General features: G+C 41.7%; 1 protein-coding gene across 4 annotated transcripts in view; it reads right to left on the bottom strand.

Moving 5' to 3' along the window:
- Positions 1 to 20,439, bottom strand: part of amotl1 (angiomotin like 1) — a 111,973-nt gene that overhangs the window by 33,993 nt on the left and 57,541 nt on the right. For all 4 annotated transcript variants that reach the window (XM_055637306.1, XM_055637307.1, XM_055637310.1 and 1 more), the window contains 2 exons: positions 6,953 to 7,097; positions 4,237 to 4,329 (listed from right to left, as the gene is read on the bottom strand). In XM_055637306.1, coding sequence (XP_055493281.1) covers positions 4,237 to 4,329; positions 6,953 to 7,097 — 238 coding nt within the window. The remainder of the gene's footprint in view (positions 1 to 4,236; positions 4,330 to 6,952; positions 7,098 to 20,439) is intronic.

Raw genomic sequence — 20,439 nt, 5'->3', positions numbered from 1 at the left:
CAAGTTACTTGTGCTCACGTTTTTCATTTATTCCAAGTAATTTGAGGCACCTCCCGATTTTTTGTTAAAAGAAAATGTACCGATAAAAGGCAATCCCCAAAACCTAGTACTGAATTTGCTATTATTTACATGCAGGCTCCCGATGTAGTTTCGTATCCATAAAGGAAACCAGTGCAGAGGCCAACAGATGGGGTAGCAAAACAGCCGGCAACCTGCCAAGCGAGAGCATCTTCAAACAGCAATGAATGGCATTTCTCAAGGTCCAGGTTAGAGCCTGATGATTGAAGCTCACGATATGCTCGGCTTATTTAAAGCACGCAAAAACTCCTGGCAAGAGTACTCCAGTGAGAAACTGTAAACCTTTAACCGACAATGCAGCTGCTGTTGGCATTCCCAATATGCAATCCATCCAAACTTAATTCAAGGGAATGTGCAAATATAGAAGTGGACATACTATTTCTGCACATTTAGTTATGGAAATAAAACTGCTATCACATGGTGCAAGATTCTCATTTTACTCAACATATCCAGCTCCAGTAGTGGATTTCCTGTTTTATTGATGGATTTATTAATTCTACATGCTCAAATTAAATATTTTAACTCTTACACCCACCACCTTCCAAAGTTATCAGCAGCTGAAATTGAAAGAAAAATATAAATTTGAGATGGTTGCAGTGGTTTTATTTTTATAGTATCTTGATCACATGTGACATTGCATCATGGTTTATGGTTTATTTTTGGTTCAACTGAGTCTAGGCTACAGACAAAAACGTAGTTTCATAATATGTCGTTTATTTTTAATTACTTGAGGTCAACACCACAGCTTCCTTTCAAATGGCGAGTATTTTTATGTAAAGTTTCTCCTCCTGACAGCTTGTATCAAGTTTCTGATCACTTGATGTGAGAAAAAATGTAATAGCAAAGCAATTCATGTTGAAAAACAAAATAGGAAGTTTGAATTTTAGAAAACAAAAACTGTCTCAGTGTTAATGAATTGCAATGTTTTATTATTTCACTCTACCTCATGGGTTTTATGCTAGCAAGCTCACATTTCCGGTAGAAACTAATGAATTAGTACATTTCATCAGTACATTTTCTTTTACAAAAATTCGTGAGGTGCCTCAAATTACTTGGAATAAATGAAAAACGTGAGCACAAGTAACTTGCCTGAGGTTAGGTTCATTTGCAATAAAGAAAAGATGTTACCTAAATGAATGGGCCTGTCCCACTTAAGGCCCTGTCCCACTTTTCCAGAGTTATTCACAAATTCTCCCAAGTTTTCAAACTCGCAGAATGTTCGTAACAAGTCCGTAGGAGTCCGTAGATATATCGTACCGGCTCGTTATGCCGGCCGTAGGTACTCGGGGCTATTTCTTTACTCGTGGACATTTTTTATCATGCTGGAAAAAAGGTCCCGACTTACCTGATGCCCTGAGTACCTACGGCTGGCATGACGAGCCGGTACAATATATCCACGGACTCCTACGGCTTCCTACAGACTCGTTACGAACATTCTGCAAGTTTGAAAACTCGGCAGAATTTGTGAATAACTCGGGAAAGTGGGACAGACCTTTTAGGCGATTTTTCAGGTGACTGCCGGTGACTGTCAAGAGTGGAACACACACACACATCGCTTCCTTCACCAGCCTGTTATGCAGGTGGGGACAGGGCAAGCGGGGGGAGCGCTGTCTGACTTTTTTTTTTGGTGTGTGCAAATGTTGGTTTAGGTTTCTCTCGGTGTTTCTTGTGTGGGGGTTGGTGGGGGGGGTGGGGAGGAAACTGCTTTTTGGTCGCCTCCTTGACGGAGAGGCGACTTTTTCCATGTCACCTCCCTCGCGGCCTAACAGCTTGGATTGGAGCGGAGCGACCTTTCCCGGAGCTTCAGCAGTGGGCGCAGCGTGGACTTTTCCATTGCGGAGCCGGGCTAACCCTTGCCAGGGGTCGCCAAAGAGCAGTGCTCCTAATGCTGGCCTGGTGACTTTGGCATCATGGGGCTGTCGTCTGCGGAGCTTCTAGCCGCGGGCATGGTGTGGACTCACCATCCGGAGTCTGGGATCCCTTGCCGGGGATCGCCGGTAAGAGCTCCGACCGCCGGCCTGCAACATCCTGAAGCCGCCGTCTCCGGTAGGAACGTGGCCAATTCCAGCACTCCAACCCGCGTGTGTTCGACCATCCCGACGTCGGAGTTTTGATCATCCCGACAAGAGGGCCTGTACATCCAGCCGTCTGTATCGGCGACTAGAGAGGGTTGATGGCCCCGACCATGGATGAACAGAGGCGGACTGGCTGAACTTTGTTGCATCTTCGTTGGTGGATGTGACAAATAAATTTGACTTTGACTGAAATTCACACAGTGCAAAGCCAATGTGATACAGACACACACTGCGATGAACAGGAAGGTTGGTCCTGTAAGTAAGATGGTGAAAGCACAGTGTACGGGAAGGGTCACATGTCCTTTAAAATAGGGGGGGGGGGGGGGGGGGGGGGGGGGGGGGGGGGGGGGGGGGGGGGGGGGGGGGGGAGGGGGAGGAGTGGAGGAGGGGAGAGGGAATGTAGAAGGAGTGGAGACAGCTTCTAAGAAGCCAGAGATACACGGCTGTGAAGCTCGGCGGTCATTAACATCACTGGTCGGTTATCCTTGGTTCTGAAAACTACTGCTTATGTTTTTTTTCCCAATGAGCCAATGAAATTCACCGGACAGCACCGGCTACAACCTACGAGAACCTTCGACCTCCTGGCGACCCACTACCACTGCACCTACGGCACGAGAATTCTCGCTACTCTCCATGGCGGCTTCATTCTGGTTGGCGTTAATTTTCAACGTTGAAAAATTTGCGGTTACCATAATGAGGCCGCGACTAGTTCCCAGAATGCGGGAACTCCTCACGACCATGAAGGCGACTCCCCGGCAACCACCCGCGAATATGTGACGACCATGTGGCGACCGCATAGTCTCCTGCAGTCGCCAAAAATATCGTCTAAGTGGGACAGGCCCATAAGACAGTAATTTAGTTCAAATAAATTAATGTAAGTTGTTGATCTAGCAATACCATTAAATTGTAAGCTATTTAGTCACACATCAGCTATTTAGTTTATTGGAGAATTGATCGTACCCACTATGATTATAATTTGTAATTTTGACCGAATAATATTCTTTAGATTTGAATTTACTCAATATTTGAGGAAATGTATACAATTTCTAAGCATATTTTTCTTCATCAAAAGTGTTAAAGCCTTAGTCAGCACCATTCCTTAGCCCCCAGTGACCATTTGTTATGTTGAATTAGAAGAAATAATGAATTTTTGAGGATGAATAGCAGTGTCTAGTGCCACCACTGTCATTCAGCGAGTCACGACTACAATATTAACATTGACTTCTCTAATTTACAGTAACCCTTGCTTTTCCCCTCTCCCCTTCCCTCCCCTTCCCCTGAACAGTCTCCGAGTACATTTTATCTCTGTTTGCTTTGTTGTTACCTTCTCCCAGCTAACAATGATCTGGTCTCTTTTCAAGAGAGAGTTAGATTTAACTCTTAGAGCTAACAGAATCAAGTGATCGGGGGGAAAAGCAGGAATGGGGCACTAATTTTGGATGATAGAAACATAGAAAGTAGGTGCAGGAGGAGGCCATTTGGCCCGAGCCAGCAACTCCATTCATTGTGATCATGGTTGATTGTCCCCAATCAATAACCCATGCCTGCCTTCTCCCCATATCCCTTGATTCCACTAGCCCCTAGAGCTCTATCTAACTCAGCACGATGAGCCATGATAATATTGAATGGTAATGCTGGCTCAAAGGGTCGAATAGCCTATTTTCTATGTTTTTATTCCAGTTTTTCCTTGATCATTAAAAAATGATTCAAATGAATTAAAGGTCTCTCCATTTCAACCAGAGAATAAAACAAACAGGAATATGAATCTGATGGACAGCAGGAACTTTTGATTTAGCATTTTTGGAGTAGATGTTGAATTTGTCCTGCTTACTCATAGGGATATATCTCAGCCAGCCAATGTCACCTCTACATGTCAACGTCACAGGGCTATACACTCTCAATACACTTTTTTTTTTTTTTATAAAGTGAAAATTATGACACTGTCCTGTGATCCTTTGTCCATCATCACAAAGCAAATTCTCTGCAAGTGAAATAATATTGCCATTAACTCATAGCATCTACAAACTGCAGCATCCAATGAACCATAAAACTTGTTCTGGTAATTGTGGCCCACATAACTCACTCTGTGTTGTGTAATGGTTCTCTTTCGTCATGTCATCCTCAGCATCATCATACATCCTGTAGGCTATCTGTCTGTTGGCAGTCTCCAGGCGATCTATGTAGAAATAAAAACTTTTTACTTCAATAATGCTAAAGTACTATTTGTGATAACATATTGCAGAACAGACATAGAAACAGAAAATAGGTGCCGGAGTAGGTCATTCGGCCCTTTGAGCCAGCACCACCATTCAATATGATCATGGCTGATCATCCATAATCAGTGCCGTTCCTGCTTTTTCCCCCATATATCCCATGATTCCGTTAGCCCCAAGAACTATATCTAAAGCCCCTGACCCACTTCCCGAGTTACTCACGAATTCTCCCGAGTTTTCCCCTTGATTCAAACTCGGAGATGCCAGCCGTAGGTACTCGGGACTATTTGTTTTTTCGTGGACATTTTTCAACATGCTGAAAAAACATCCCGACTTACCTGATGCCCCGAGTACCTACGGCTGCCATTACGGGCCGCTACAAAATATCTATGGACTCCTGCGGCTTCCTACGGACATTCCCGAGTTTAACTCAAGGGGAAAACTCGGGAGAATTCGTGAGTAACTCGGGAAAGTCTCTAAAACATCCAGTGAATTGGCCTCCACTGCCTTCTGTGGCAGAGAATTCCACAGATTCACAACTCTGGGTGAAAAAGTTTTTCTTCATCTCAGTCCTAAATGGGGAAAAACTTTTTAAAGTAATAAACTGATCAAGACACACAAAATTGTGCTCTTCATAGCAATTCTACTTCCAATAAAATTTCCAGAAGTCCTGTCGCAAAGAATGTGAATAATGCTTTCAGAACCCAACTTCCAACAAAACTCGTCATAACAGGAACTAGATTTGTTCATTAATATAATCCTTTCTCAAACCTAGATTACTTCAAAATTTGTTCTACCAAAATAACTTCTAAACTATAGTCTTTGTTGTAATGTTGCAAATGCTGCACCTATTTTGTACACTGTAAGCTTTCATAAACAGCAGTGAAATAGGGACTGATTTTTTGCTTTGTTGGAATTATTTGAATGATACCTGTAAGCCAGGAAATGCTGTCAAGAAAACTGCTGCTTCAGGTATGGGTTCAGTTTATTATCTCAATTAAAAGATAAAATCTCGGCACATAAAACCCAGAAGCCAGAATGCAATAATGAGTCACATTATGTAAAATGCCCTGAAGATAATAATCAATGCAAAATTAACTTTTGAACTGCAGGACATCCTGTTAATTTGACACCCATCAGTGAACTTGCCAAGATTCCCCAGCACTTACACTGGGCAACGTGTTAATGGATCCGGTGAGAGTTCAGACCACAAATAGGTTCCACCAGCCCATTTACATCAAATGGAGATTTTACGGATGCAAGGAACAACGATCAGAATAAGTTATACAAGTTTCCAACGATATCCGCTTGCTTCAAGTGCATCTAACAGGATTAAGAAATCACAAGGAGGATGGACCCGATATGAAACAGTGATCACAGGGATTACACTTGACGCCCATAACTGGCCAGTTATGCACTCCAAGGGAAATCATCCCTGAGAGTGCAGCTTCTCAATGGGACTGCCAAATCACACAATCTATCCATACTGCAATTATTTTAATCAAAGTCTGAAGATGCAAAATGCTATAGAGATATTATACGCATGAAAGTGTAACACGACTGTGGCCGATAAGAGGATGCATAACAAGGAGATTGAACATAAAACAGTAAAGCACAGGAACAGGCCCTTTGGCCCACAGTGTCTGTGCCGAACCTGATGCCGACTAACTCATATCTGCTGCACATAATCCATATCCCTCCATTCCTTGAATATCCACATGCCTATCTAAAAGCCTCTGAAATACCACTGTCATATCTGCCCACATCACCATCCTTGGCAGTGTCTTCCAGGCACTCACCACCCTCCGTGCAAAAAAAACTTGCCATACATATCCCCTTTAAACTTTGCTTTTCTCACCTTGAGGCAATGTCCTCTAATGTTTGATATTTCCATTCTGGAAAAAATGTTCCACCTGTGTCATTCTGTCTACCCTATCAATGCCTCTCACAATTTTACATAATTCTTCCCTCAATCTCTGCCGTTACAGAGGGAAAAAGTATGTCCAACCTCTCCTTGTAGCTATACCCTCTAATCCAGGCATCGTTAAGGTAAATCTCTTCTGCACGCTTTGCAAAGCCTCCACATTCTCCCTGTTTTGGGTGATGAACAATACTCCAAATGTGGCCTAATCAGGTTTAGTTTTAGTTTAGTTTATTATTGTCACATGTACTGAGGCACAGTGAAAAGCTTTATTTTGCATGCTGTCTAGTCAGAGAAAAGACAAATGAATATAATCAAGCTGTGTACAGATAAAGGATATGTGGAGAATGTTTTCTGGGAAAGCACATAAGCAGGCTATGAGCTTCTTCATCCAAACTTACCTTATACTGTAACCCCAAATATGTTATTCAAATCTTCAAACAAGAATAAAAATGACAATGGTCCCATATACTTGAATGCTCAAAGGAAAAGTACCAGCAAACCAAACACTAAGCTTAGTCAAATGATTAGTGTGAAAATATTGTGCTGGATTTTGTTTGTTACTCTAAAGCACTGACTGTTAGCCTGCTCTGCAAGTGCAAATTAAAATGAGTGGAATGTGCTTCTGACAAAAGCAGACCGTTAATAAAACAATTTGATAATACCTCTGAGGTCCCTGTTGAAATCATGTAATCTTCGTATTTCCCCTTCCAGCTTATTCCTCATGGCTTTATCCAGAGTTTCTCGTTTGGTGCTGGACTTCACCAAATTCTCATGGGCTTCTGAGATCCGCTGAATTTCCATTTCAAACTGCAAAAGGACATGAAATAGTGCATTGTAACACACACATGATCTCCATTTAGTTTCATTTCTTAACGGCTATTGAAAGGGGAAAGCACATGATTTGCTTTCAAGACTAACATGACATGCGATTTTGTTAATATTAATAGATATCAAAACAAATTTCTTGAAGCTCATACAGACATATCTATTATGTTTAGAAGTAGTTGCTATTGGCATAAAGTGGAACAAAAGGGCAAGTGTGTTTTCAATGGCAGGTAATGAATGAAAGGCCTCACATTCCTGTACTCACATGTTACTCAACGGAAAGTTTTAATTGAACAGCTTCCTCCAGATGCCCAATTATAAAAGCAGTTATTTTAAATCTTTTAACTGTATTGCTTGAGAGATAGTCAAGAATGCACAATGCAACAACAGTGTTGAACAACACAAGTTGTGGCTGTAGGCAGGATACCAATGTCAGCCCATTGACCAAAAGAGAACCTGAACTATTTTCCAACATTATTGTGTTTCAAAAATAATCCCTCTGAAGATCATAAGTAATTCCACAAAAAAACCCATTAAGAATGCATACGCTTAATAAAAATAAAATTAAAAAAAAAAAGAATGCATACGCTAATTCACCACCACAATTGGACGAGAAATCTACACATTTTGACAGAATATTAACAATGGAATCCTACAAATGTTGGCTATTTTAACAAAATATGCTCCACTTTTATTTCTGATAGTCATAAAAACAGCAGCATGGAACAAGTCTGGAACAAGTTAGCTGGTAAACTTTTGTTTATAGAATTAGGGGTAACTAAATACAGCAGCAAAATTAATATGTTGTGGAATGAGGAAGCACAGACGTTGGACATTGTGGACAATCAATTTGGGTTGGGTGATTGGCATTAATATTGAACTGCACAACAGGGACAAAAACAATTCCATTATTTTTCTCCAATATTTATTTCATTCCCTTGCCTCTGATCTTGTACACATTCTTGACCTCACCGTTCTGCACAAATAGACTTTGAGAAAGGCAATGGCCTAGTCTGGATCTCGTTTCCATGCATAGTGTCTCACCTGATGCCAGTACACATCAGAAAATTACCAATAGAACTCTGCAATTCTCCAGTAATTTTGGTGGCATTTCAATGTATTTTACCATTGGTGCAAGTATGAATGTTTCCGGCTTTTGACTACCATTTTGAATGATAAGATAAAAGAGTATATGATACGATAGGATATAACTATATTTATCCCAGGAGGGAAATTGATCTGGCAACAGTCATAAAGACAAAATACATGAAACATGAAATTAAAGTGATGAGTGGAAAGGATTGGGGATGTACAAAGATTGGGATGGGGGGGGTGGGGGGGAGTGTGGGGGGGAGTCAGTATACCCCGCAACAGAAGGGGGAGGAGTTGTATAGTTTGATAGCCACAGGGAAGAAGGATTGCCTGTGGCGCTCTGTTCTGCATCTTGGTGGAACCAGTCTGTTGCTGAAGGTGCTCCTCAGGTCACCAATAGGAGCAGCAGCAGCAAGCTGTCCAACTATTCAAGCTTGCTCCATTCATCATGGATTGGGGCCACTTTTTCACATTATCCCCATATCCCATATTTCCCTTAATATTCATAAATCTAATCATCACCATTTTGGACGGATACAATCCCCAAGCCTCCACAGCCTTTAAGCCTAGATAATTCAAAGATCCACCAGCCTCTTGAGTGAGAAAACTGCCCACCACTTTTTTGGGAATTTTGAAAGGTTCAATGAGACCTCACTTTCACACACTATGCAGAAGATGGGCCTAATCCACTCAATCCCTCTTCGTACAGCAAACCTGCCATCCCTGAAAGCAGTCCAGTGAATCTGTGCTGCTATGGCAAGTTCATCCTTTCGTGGGTAAGTGGATCAGTATATAATACTCTAGATGCGTTCCAGCAGTGTGGGAGGAAACTGGAACACCCGGAGAATTAGCGCAAGACTTTCAGATTCCACATTCAAACCCACTCATAATAAAGACCAACATATAATTTACCTTAATGTAACAGAAATGAACTGCATATGCTGGTTTATACCAATAATGGACACAAAATGTTGGAGTATCTCTGCGGGTCAGATAGCATCTCAGTTGAAAATGGATAGGTGATGTTTCGGGGTGATTATTGGGAGGAGGAACCAGAAGCAAGAAAAGACCAGGACAACTCAGGGATGGCAACAGATGAAATCAGGCAGAGTGGTTCCGATAGGCCAATTGTTAGCTAGGGATGATGTGATGCCAAGAGGGATACAGCGTTGCAAACCACAGAACTAAATATCCAACTTCTAATGTCATTTGCCTTTCTAAATCGTTGGTTGCGCCAGCATTTTGGCTTTCAGCAACTTGGTTAAAAAGAATACCTTGGCCCCTTTAAACTTCAATTTTATCCCACATTTAACAAACACTTTTCCACAAATTCTTGCCTACTCACTCAGCTTATTGATATTCCCTAGAGCATCTTGATATTCTCCTCAAAGCTGAGACTCCAACCAGTTTTGTACCAACAGCAAACATGCAATTATGACATTTGGTCCCCTCAGCCAAGATGTATAAAACACGAATAGTTGGGCACCAAAGCACCAATCCCTGCGACAAACACTCATCACAAACGGCCAACATGAGAAGGATCCATTTATTCCCAATTTGTTTTCTGTCTGTTACAGTGCCCTCCATAATGTTTGGGACAAAGACCCGTCATTTATTTATTTGCCTCAGTTATCCACAATTTGAGATTTGTAATAGAAAAAAAATCACATGTGGAATAAAGTGCACTTTGCCAGATTTGAATAAAGGCAATTTTTATACATTTTGGTTTCACCATGTAGAAATTACAGCTGTGTTTATACACAGTCCCCCCATCTCAGGGCACCGTAATGTTTGGGACACATGGCTTCACAGGTGTTTGTAATTGCTCAGGTGTGTTTAAATGCCTCCTTAATGCAGGTATAAGAGAGCTCTCAGCACCTCGTCTTTCCTCCAGTCTTTCCATCACCTTTGGAAACTTTTATTGCTGTTTATCAACAAGGACCAATGAAAGTCAAAGAAGCCATTATGAGAAAGTCAAAGAAGCCATTATGAGACAGAGAAACAAGAATAAGACTGTTAGAGACATCAGCCAAACCTTACGCTTACCAAAATCAACTGATTGGAACATCATTAAGAAGAAAGAGAGCACTGGTGAGCTAACTAATCGCAAAGGGACTGGCAGGCCAAGGAAGACCACCACAGCTGATGACAGAAGAATTCTCTCTATAATAAAGAAAAATCCCCAAACACCTGTCCGACAGATCAGAAACACTCTTCAGGAGTGGATTTGTCAATGACCACTGTCCGCAGAAGACTTCATGAACAGAAATACAGAGGCTACACTGCAAGATGCAAACCACTGGTTAGCCGCAAAAATAGGATGGCCAGGTTACAGTTTGCCAAGAATTACTTAAAAGAGCAACCACAGTTCTGGAAAAAGGTCTTGTGGCCAGATGAGACGTAGATTAACATATCAGAGTGATGGCAACAGCAAAGTATGGAGGAACTGTACAAGATCCAAAGCATACCACCTCATCTGTGAAACACGGTACCGGGGGTTTTAAGGGCTTGTCCCACTTGCCGATTTTTTCAGCGACTGCCGGCATCATTGAATGACGTGTCAGGTCACCGAAATATTTACAGCGTGATGACGTATGATGCGCGGTGTTTTTTCAAGAGTCGCAACATTTTTTATGTCGCTGCTGGATTTTGAAATGTTCAAATCTTTTGGCTACACTGATATAACGCCTTTATGGCCTGAGCATGTACGGCTGCTGATGGTACAGACTCACTTATCTTCATTGATGGTACAACTGCTGATGGTAGTAGCATAATGAATTCTGAAGTGTATAGACACATCCAATCTGCTCGTTTAAACAAATGCCTCAAAACTCATTGGGCGGCAGTTCATTCTACAGCAAGACAATGATCACAAACATACACCTAAAGCAACAAAGGAGTTTTTCAAAGCTAAAAAATGGTCAATTCTTGAGTGGCCAAGTCAATCATTCGATCTGAACCCAATTGAGCATGCCTTTTATATGCAGCGGAGAAAACTGAAGGGGACTAGCCCCCAAAACAAGCATAAGCTAAAGGTGGCTGCAATACAGGCCTGGCAGAGCATCACCAGAGAAGACACCCAGCACCTGGTGATGACCATGAATCGCAGACATCAAACAATCATTGCATGCAAAGGGCATGCAACTAAATACTAAACATGATGTCTTTCATTTACATGACATTGTTGTGTCCCAAACATGGTGCCCTGAAATGGGGGGGGGGGGGGGGGGCGGCGGCTTGTATAAACACTGCTGTAATTTCTACATGGTGAAACCAAAATGTATAAAAATGGCCTTTATTAAAATCTGACAATGTGCACATTAACCACATGTGATTTTTTTCTATTACAAAACTCAAATTGTGGAGAGGCAAATAAATAAATGATGGGTCTTTGTCCCAAACATTATGGAGGGCACTGTAGTTATTCTAAATTCCTATTATTACATTAACCAGTTCCGCATGCTCTAATACTGTTCACCAACCCTTCTGCTTCTCTTTTACCTTTTTCATTAATCACATCATCAAAAATCTTCAGCAGATTATTCAGACGTGATTTTGGTTTAATAATCTGCTCCATTTTTTCAGTCTTAAGGTGTATTAATTACTATATCCTTCATTACAGATTCCAGTGATTTCCCTAATCTTGACATTAGTTTAACAGATGGTAGACAAAAATGCTGGAGAAACTCAGCGGGTGAGGCAGCATCTATGGAGCGAAGGAAATAGGCAACGTTTCGGGTCGAAACCCTTCTTCAGACTGATGTGAGGGTTTCGACCCGAAACGTTGCCTATTTCCTTCGCTCCATTGATGCTGCCTCACCCGCTGAGTTTTTCCAGCATTTTTGTCTACCTTCGATTTTCCAGCATCTGCAGTTCCTTCTTAAACATTAGTTTAACAGATTACTGTTATGTAATTTCCATTGGGACGGTGGGCGGCACGACTCTCGTCAGCAGCGGCCTCTGCTGTCCGTCTGTCTTTTTATTATTTTTGTCTCGTTTTTATGTAGTTTTTATTATTTTTTCTGTCGGCGTATTTGTGTGGGAGGGTGGGGGTGGGGGAAACTTTAAAATCTTTCCCCTGCACGGGAGACCCGACCTTTTCTTGTCGAGTCTCCGTTGTCGTTGGGGCTGGGCAACGTGGAGCGGCCTCCAACAGGAACGACCTGGGGCTCCAGTTGCGGAGCTGCGGACTACTCACCATCACGAGGCTGGCCGAGTCCGGAGCGGGTGGAGCTGTGGTGGAGCGCTGCTGCGACCCGACCCCCGGAGATTCGGAGGCTGCAACTGCGGGTCTGGCGGACGGCAACACCGGGAGCCTGCGGGTCCCTGGAGGGAGACCGCTTTTCAGGGCTTCCGCAACAGCGACTTCTCCCGCCCGAGTTGCGGGGTTGAAGAGCACCTGGAGCGGGGCCTTACATCATCGCCCCGCGCGGCTTGGAATGGCCGCGGGACTTTGCGAGCGCCCGCCGGGGCTCCAACAACAAGACCCGGTGTGCGACCTTGCATCACCCGGCGTGGCTTTAATGGCCGCGGGAAAATCACCATCGCCCGCCGGGGGCTTTGACTTTGACTCTGACATCGGGGGGGAGTGCAGTGGAGAGATAAGTTTTTTTGCCTTCCATCACAGCGATGTGATGGATGTTTATGTAAATTGTGTTGTGTCTCGGGTCTTTTTCGTTTTGTAATGTATGGCTGCAGAAACGACATTTCGTTTGGACCTCAACGGGGTCAAAAAGACAAATAAATTGTATTGTGTATTGTGTATTGTGTACTGCTTTACTATTTTCTCTCTGCTTTTCTTAAATGGCCAGGGCATTGCTATCCTCCAATGTGCAGGGACAACTCCAGAACCCGTGGAATTTTGGAAGATGAAAACCACCATCTCCAGGGTCATCACAAACACAAAGATGACAAAGAGATAATGAGTGCCAAATAGAGACAGAAATGAAATGACGGCGAAACAAATTTAAAAAGCAAAATAACGTAGCACAACGAACACAATGGACAAAATGTCATCAGCTGTACACAAAGTCATAGACAATAACAAAGAATGAGTAGGCCGGAAGCAATAATTGAACTTGACCCTAAAGTTGCAGTATTTTGAACTACATGTTGTTGAAAGATCAAGCTGATAACTTTAAGGTATCAGAAATTGAAGTGAATAAGGCAATGTACAAATCTTTAACAAATCACAGTGAAGGATTGGGAAATTAAAAATGCAAGCACTGAATGGGAAGTATGAATTAGTAAATATTAAATTAGACGTCAAATCATGCCAAAAAAAACCACGATTTGATCGAGGATCAAAAGAAAATAAGTTTGAGACTCCAAAATGTTTAACTATTTAAACAAAGGAACGAGGTTACCGACATAATAGTTAACTTCCATTGCCTCGTGGTTAAAAAGTAATAATCAACATTTATTGTATTTTGTATGAAATTAACAACATAAGTTTGTGACATTTAGTTCACATTTACAATGTGCAATGCATTTCAATGGCGAGATACAGTAGATAGTAGCAAGCAAAGTTGTTGATGAGAGCGTATTGTTCCAGTTCTATTTGTATTATCAGTTAGATCTTCCCAACCCTATAGTTGTAGCAGGGTTATTAATTACATAATCATTCATCAAGTTGTCTGTTTATGCCATTTGTCAGTACCTAGAGTTCTGGAAAATTCAGTTATTTTCTTCACTTTTCTCATTTCCAAACTATGTTTGAACCAACATGGCACCACTAATTTGAATGTTTGTAGGAATCTGCAAATACCCCTTTCAGTTGCTTGTTAGGAACACATTAGATAGAAACAATGTTTCTGGAACATTCACAAATATGAGGAGCAGCACCTCAAATGCTGGATGAGTAAATCAGCATGCAGTAACGCCTTGGCAGTAAAGTGGAAGAGCTGAAACAGGTGTCTGACATACCTGGCGAGAGCTGCCATTATTTATAAAATATTTTCTTGGGTATGGATGGGAACAAAATCCAGAGCATCAGAGCAAATGAATATATAGAATAGAATTTAGAATAGAATTTATTTGACACACAACCAGGGTCGGTGGAATTTGGGTTGTCAGCAGCGATACAATGATAAAGAACACACAACCACAATAAAAATGTAACACAAACATCCACCACAGCATTCATCACTGTGGTGGAAGGCACAAAATGTGGCCAGTCCTCCTCCATTTCCCCCCCGTGGACAGGACCAGAGTCCAGAGTCAGTCCAGGATCGGCTCTTCCTCACCGGAGACCGCGGCTTTAAGTTGTTGTAGGCCGCAGGCCAGCGGTCGAGATTTAAAGTCTCCGCTGCAGCCAGAAGCACCGTAGACTGCAGGGCCGACGGTCGAAGCTCCCCTCCAGGGGTGATGTTAAGTCCACGCCGGGCCTGCGGTAGAAGTTTGCCGCGGGCCAGCAGTGGTGGCTTCTTTCTTCCCCCCGGGTCCCCCACGAGGGAACCCGGGCTGTAGACGCCGCACCAGCTGGAACTCTGCAGACCGCGGCTTCAGGCTGCCGCGGGCTTGCGAAACGGAGCGCTCCCCTACGGCGAGCCCCAGCGAGGGCTCACCTGCTCCACGCCGAGAGTCCACGCTGCGCCCGCCGCTGAAGTCCCAGGTGCGTCTCCATAGAAAGGCCGCGCCGATCCTTGATATTAGGCCACGGGGGAGGCGACCTGGAAAAAGTCACCACTCCATGGAGGAGGTGACCGATGCGGTTTCCCCCTTACCCTCCCACACCACCCCCCACACAAAACACACCGAGGAACATCAAAAACATACTTTAAAACATACTAAAAAAAATTTTTAAGTTGAAAAAAAACTAACGCGCTGCTGACATGGCTGCTGCCAGAGCAGCGCCCCCTCCAAAGATTATCCGAAGACTAAATATTAGTCTCTCATGAACGTACATCATTGAACACAATGCTAAAGATCAAACAGATTGTATTAGTCCCAACCATCAGCTAAATATGGTGCACTTGTGCTTCTCAGAGCTTGACCATTATTTCATTTTTTTAAGTTACTCAAGTATTGGGAGTTAGCATTCAATTTTACTTCTTGCATGCAGCAAAGCTGTATGTTTAAGGTCGAGTCAGTTGGTAAATAAGAGGTGAAGAGTAGATGAGTGGCAGAATTGAGGTGACAATCAGATCAGTCATTAAATAGTAAATCAGGGCAGTTAGTAAATTAGAACCCCACCTCTTCCTCTTACTTCATATACGTCTACGACCTGCTTACTATTATTATTATTATTATTATTGTTACACTATTATTGTTTGTTTTTTATGTGTTTTTTAAGATCAGACTGATTATATAATAATATCTGTATTCATGTGTATATATGCATACACTAAACTTTTTTTTCCTCATTTATTATATTGTTTACAGAGTACTATGTTTACATATTCTGTCGTGCTGCTGCAAGTAAGAATTTCATTGTTCTATCTGGGAATGACAATAAAACACTCTTGAAATGAAGATCTCACTGGCTCTACCTGGCCTTATTGTCATATGATAGAAATATAAAACTATACCAACCTGAGAAACCCAAGCATTATGTATAAACAATATTGGAGGTGGGCCCCACTACCACTATAGCAATGCTACATTTCGCTGATTAAATCAGAAGGTTTAATAACATTTTTTTTTTTTTTTTTAAACCTCAGCACACTGATGCCAACTATCGCTGCAGTGTGTGTTTTCTGCCAAGGACAAGAGAAACCAACAGATATTCAAACTTTGAATCATTTTAAGACAGTATTTTGCACTAAATCAAAGACACACTTTGCTACTTGCTTCAGTGCATCTATTTAACAAAACCTCTGTCATGCAACTTGAATTTGATTTGTCCATGCGTTTGCCAATTTACTCATTAGATTCAGAAATAGAAAGAGCACTTCATTAAAAACTTTGCTCTTAGTCCAGACTTTTAAAATGACTTGGAGAAATTCCGATGATCTAAGTAATCTAAAATAAACACAACATTTTATTTGGACTGGAATCTTAAAATGGCAGGCAATCATTTGCATCAAACAACTTCTGCCAGACAGACAAGATCTCTGGACAAAAACAAAAGGTCCAACAGATTTGTAATTAATTTGGTTTTGTTTGGGCCTTGACTGAAATTACTTCTAGTTCGGTTTGACCTGTAATGCTATCTGCTGAAACATGTTGTACTCTAGTAAATATGGACATAATGCATGAAACAAAAGAAGCTCATTCAATGCTGGGCACATTCCTTCCACAGAGTAAAGTGTTGTAATCTAAGGTCAGATGGAAGCCATTTTATCCATTATGCCTGTGCTTGTACAAATGCCACATTGGATCTAACCACCACAAATCAATATATATCAGCCAAAGACAGTCTGACTTTGATCGTTAAACCTTATAGGAAATTAGTCACTCTAAATAGCATCATAGATGGAAATAAGTAAACACCCAGCCATCTATAGTTAATTCTTCCCTGTGTCCATTAATTTTTCCTATTCTTTTCATTAAGCAAAAATGAAACTTGGATAAAGTATCTGTTGGTCCGATTACTAATAAGGTGCCACACAGCGAGTAGAATATGACACTCTCTGGCCATGGTTGCTGATCCTGATGTTAAAGTGTGTTTATGTCATTGTGTTTACTGAAACCAGTGAAGAGGGCACACGTTTTGTTTAGTTTAGAGGTACAATGTGGAAGCAGGCCCTTTAGTCCACCAAGCATGCCGACCAGCGATCACCCGTACACTAGTTCTGTCCTACACACTAGGGACAAATTACAGTGGCCAATTAACCTACAAATCTGCACGCGTTTAGAATGTGGGATGAAACTGGAGCACTCGGAGAAAACCCACGCGGTCACAGGGAAAATGTACAAACTCCATGTAGTAGTCAAGATGGAACGCAGATTTCCGACCCAACTTTACCTGTGCCCCACTGTGCCCGGCCTGGTTGGAGACGCCTGTTCTAGCTTCTCTGAAGAATTTGTAGCATTGCCAAGTAAATTGCCTGCACAGTATCACAGGTGCTATAAACATTTTATCCAATCACAGAAGATATCCAATGGTGCCTAATTCAGTGCCATCATGCACAGGTATTTTTCTACTAAAGAGATAGTTGATAGACACAGTAAATCATAACCAGCTCATCATTCACCACTCTTGGGCCCAGATAAACCAAAAATATTCTCAGTGAATATGAACAAATGAGGGAAAGAATACAAATATAATCTACAAAGTGGAGATAAACTCATCCTAAAGTAATTTCCCAGCAGATGAGAAATTCAACCCCAACTTCCAAAGTAAATTGCTTTAGACAATTTTGCAGCTTAACAGACAGGAGCCATTAGCATACTCTTTGGCTCGATGGCGATAAAAATCCGGAGAAATACTACGCTGTTTTCTGCCCAATTGACAACATTATTTGTGTAACTAATTATTAACAGTAAGAGTATGCTAACTGCTCCTGTCTCTGTTAAACAGCAAAAATGGCATTGGTCATTAACCAGTGGTTCCTTAAATGTTTTACCCTAACCCACATTCAAAGCCATCATGTATCCCATTAACTTTAATGGGAAATAAACATGTTGTTTTGATCACTTGCAGCAGATTGCTGTCTGATAACACCCATGCACTGTTTAGCAGGGCTGAAATGTGATCTCATAATAAACAATTTTGATATATGCATTTTGGACTGAGCGCAGTTCATGAATACATTATTTTAAAAAGGACTCAATTCCTTCTGAAACATGAACATATCCTGGGGTGCCGCGCGCAACCGCGCGTCACTGCCTACGTCACCACACATCATGCGTGCGTAATGCGCACCATGCACGCATCACGTGCATGTCACGACACGCGCGTCGTGCCTCGTGACGTGTACATGATGTCGCGTAAATGATGTCGTGTAATGACGGCCAAGTGGGACAAAGCCTTAATTAATCAAAAGTGCTAAATTGCAGCATTAATACCATACACCCAATAGTTAAGGTACTTCACAGTTTAGAAGGGCAATAGGGAATGCGCAGAGGGACAAAGAGGAAAATTAGATACTAGACAGAAATTTAAGAGTTAGAAGTTTCTAAAAGAAAAAAATAATATTAAACGAAAATAAAATTTAAAGCAGGTTTTGAAAAATGGGAAGATTGTTATTGTGGTCCGATTGGTTTACGTTGATGGAATAGACAGAGCAGAAAAAGGTTTTGCAAACATTGCAGCTGACAGATTAAAAAGTAAGTTTAGATTTAAAATTAGTAGCTTTCCCTATTTGGTGAGACAGAGTCATAGAGTGATACAGTGTGGAAACAGGCCCTTTGGCCCAACTTGCCCGCACCGGCCAACATGTCCCAGCTACACCAGTCCCACCTGCCTGTGTTTGGCCCATATCCCTCCAAACCCGTCCTATCCATGTACCTGGCTAACTGTTTCTTAAACATTGGGATAGTTCCAGCCTCAACTACCTCCTCTGGCAGCTTGTTCCATACCCCCACCACCCTTTGTGTGAAAAAGTTACCCTCCGATTCCTATTGAATCTTTTCCCCTTCATCTTGAACCTATGTTCTCTGGAAAGGTAGCTGGCATATATTCAAAACTGACAATTACGAATTACCTTGTGTAATGGGTTTCGTGAAATGTTCTTGGAACTGACATTCTATTTATTAGTACTATATTAAACAGATGTAGGCAGAATTCAAAATATGCAGGAGGAATGATCATACCCATTTATTCTTCAAAATGAAAAATACCAGATCAAAATATTTATGAACTACTTACAAATGTTTCATCCCACTCTGCTGGTGATAATTCAAATATACACCCCCTTTTTTTCTGATTCACGATGATGGATGTTTTCAATCAAAAACATTTGTCTTTAAAAAAAAATCTTTGTCAAATCAATCAGACTCATAGAACACAAAAAAGACCTCTTCACCCCACCATGTCCATGCTGACCATTTTGCCCATCCACTCACATCCCACTTGTCTGTGTTAGGACCATATCCTTCTATATCTTGCCTATGTAAATGCCTGTTCGAATGTTTCTTAAACTGTTATTGTATCCATCTCCACCACTTCTTCTGGCAGCATGTTCCAGATATCAACCACTCAGAGTAAACAAACATACCACTTAGTTCTCCTTTAAATCTCCTACGTCTCACACTAAAGCCAAGGGCAGCAGGCACAATGGGGACAATATCTGCTATAAGTGTTGAACCATTTTAACTTGGAAATATGTTCCTCCAGGGTGCTGCGTCAAAATTGTGGAGCTCCTGCACTAACACTCAAGGGTATCTTGACTTCTCAGACATTAATGGTTTAAGAAGTCAATTTACCACTATGTTATAGTTGACGATTGGGTGGTGAGATCTGACCTTTCTGGAATACCCACATCATGAATAAATCATGGAGAAAAAAACAGTAGCTATCTAAATTTTAGGATTTTCATGAATATCTCTTCTAGACAAAATGAGCTACAGATTTAATTTTTTTTGCCCTTATAGCAAGTTGATGCCGGAGCATGACAAATCTTTGCAAGGCCATCCCACAAGAGGACGTAGCATCGTTCCACTCTTTGAAGTTACTTTTGTATGGCTTGATTGATGTCCAGTCTGATTTGACTAGATAGTCCACAAAATAAAGCTTCTCACTTTATCTAGATACACACAACAATAATATACCAAAACCAATTTAAAGCTGCACTTTCCTGTTTTTGATACTTCTAACATGAGAACAGGGCGGCACGGTAGAGTTGCTGCCTTACAGCGCCAGAGACCCAGGTTTTATCCTAACCACGGATGCTTGTCTGTACAGAGTTTGTATGTTCTCTCTGTGACCTCCGTGGGTTTTCCCTGGGACCTCCGGTTTCCTTCCACACTGCAAAGATGTACAGCCTTGGTAAATTTGTAAATGGCCCCTAGTGCGTGTAGGATAGTGTTAATGTGCGGAGATCGCTGGTCGGTGCAGACTCAGTGCTCTGTATTTGCTCATAGCAACACTCCAACACATTGCATGTGTCCAACAACACCACAGTGATGAAAATGGTAGAAAAAATGTGTTGTACAGGAGTGCTGGTTCTTACCACTAATCTTTATCAGTTCAGGCATTCTATCAATAACAACAAAATTAACATAGCCCAAGATGCCAGGCATGCTTTGACAAATCACGTTTTATTTTAAAAACATGATGCCATTGTAATGTATGTCTTTTTCTCGAGATGTGCAAATTGTAAGCTTGGAGGTAACTCATTCCACCTAA

The sequence above is a fragment of the Leucoraja erinacea genome, chromosome 6 (genome assembly GCF_028641065.1).
Source record: "Leucoraja erinacea ecotype New England chromosome 6, Leri_hhj_1, whole genome shotgun sequence".
Lineage (NCBI taxonomy): Eukaryota > Metazoa > Chordata > Chondrichthyes > Rajiformes > Rajidae > Leucoraja > Leucoraja erinaceus.
The sequence above is the reverse complement of the archived record's forward strand: the minus strand, read 5'-3'. Positions and strand labels throughout refer to the sequence as shown.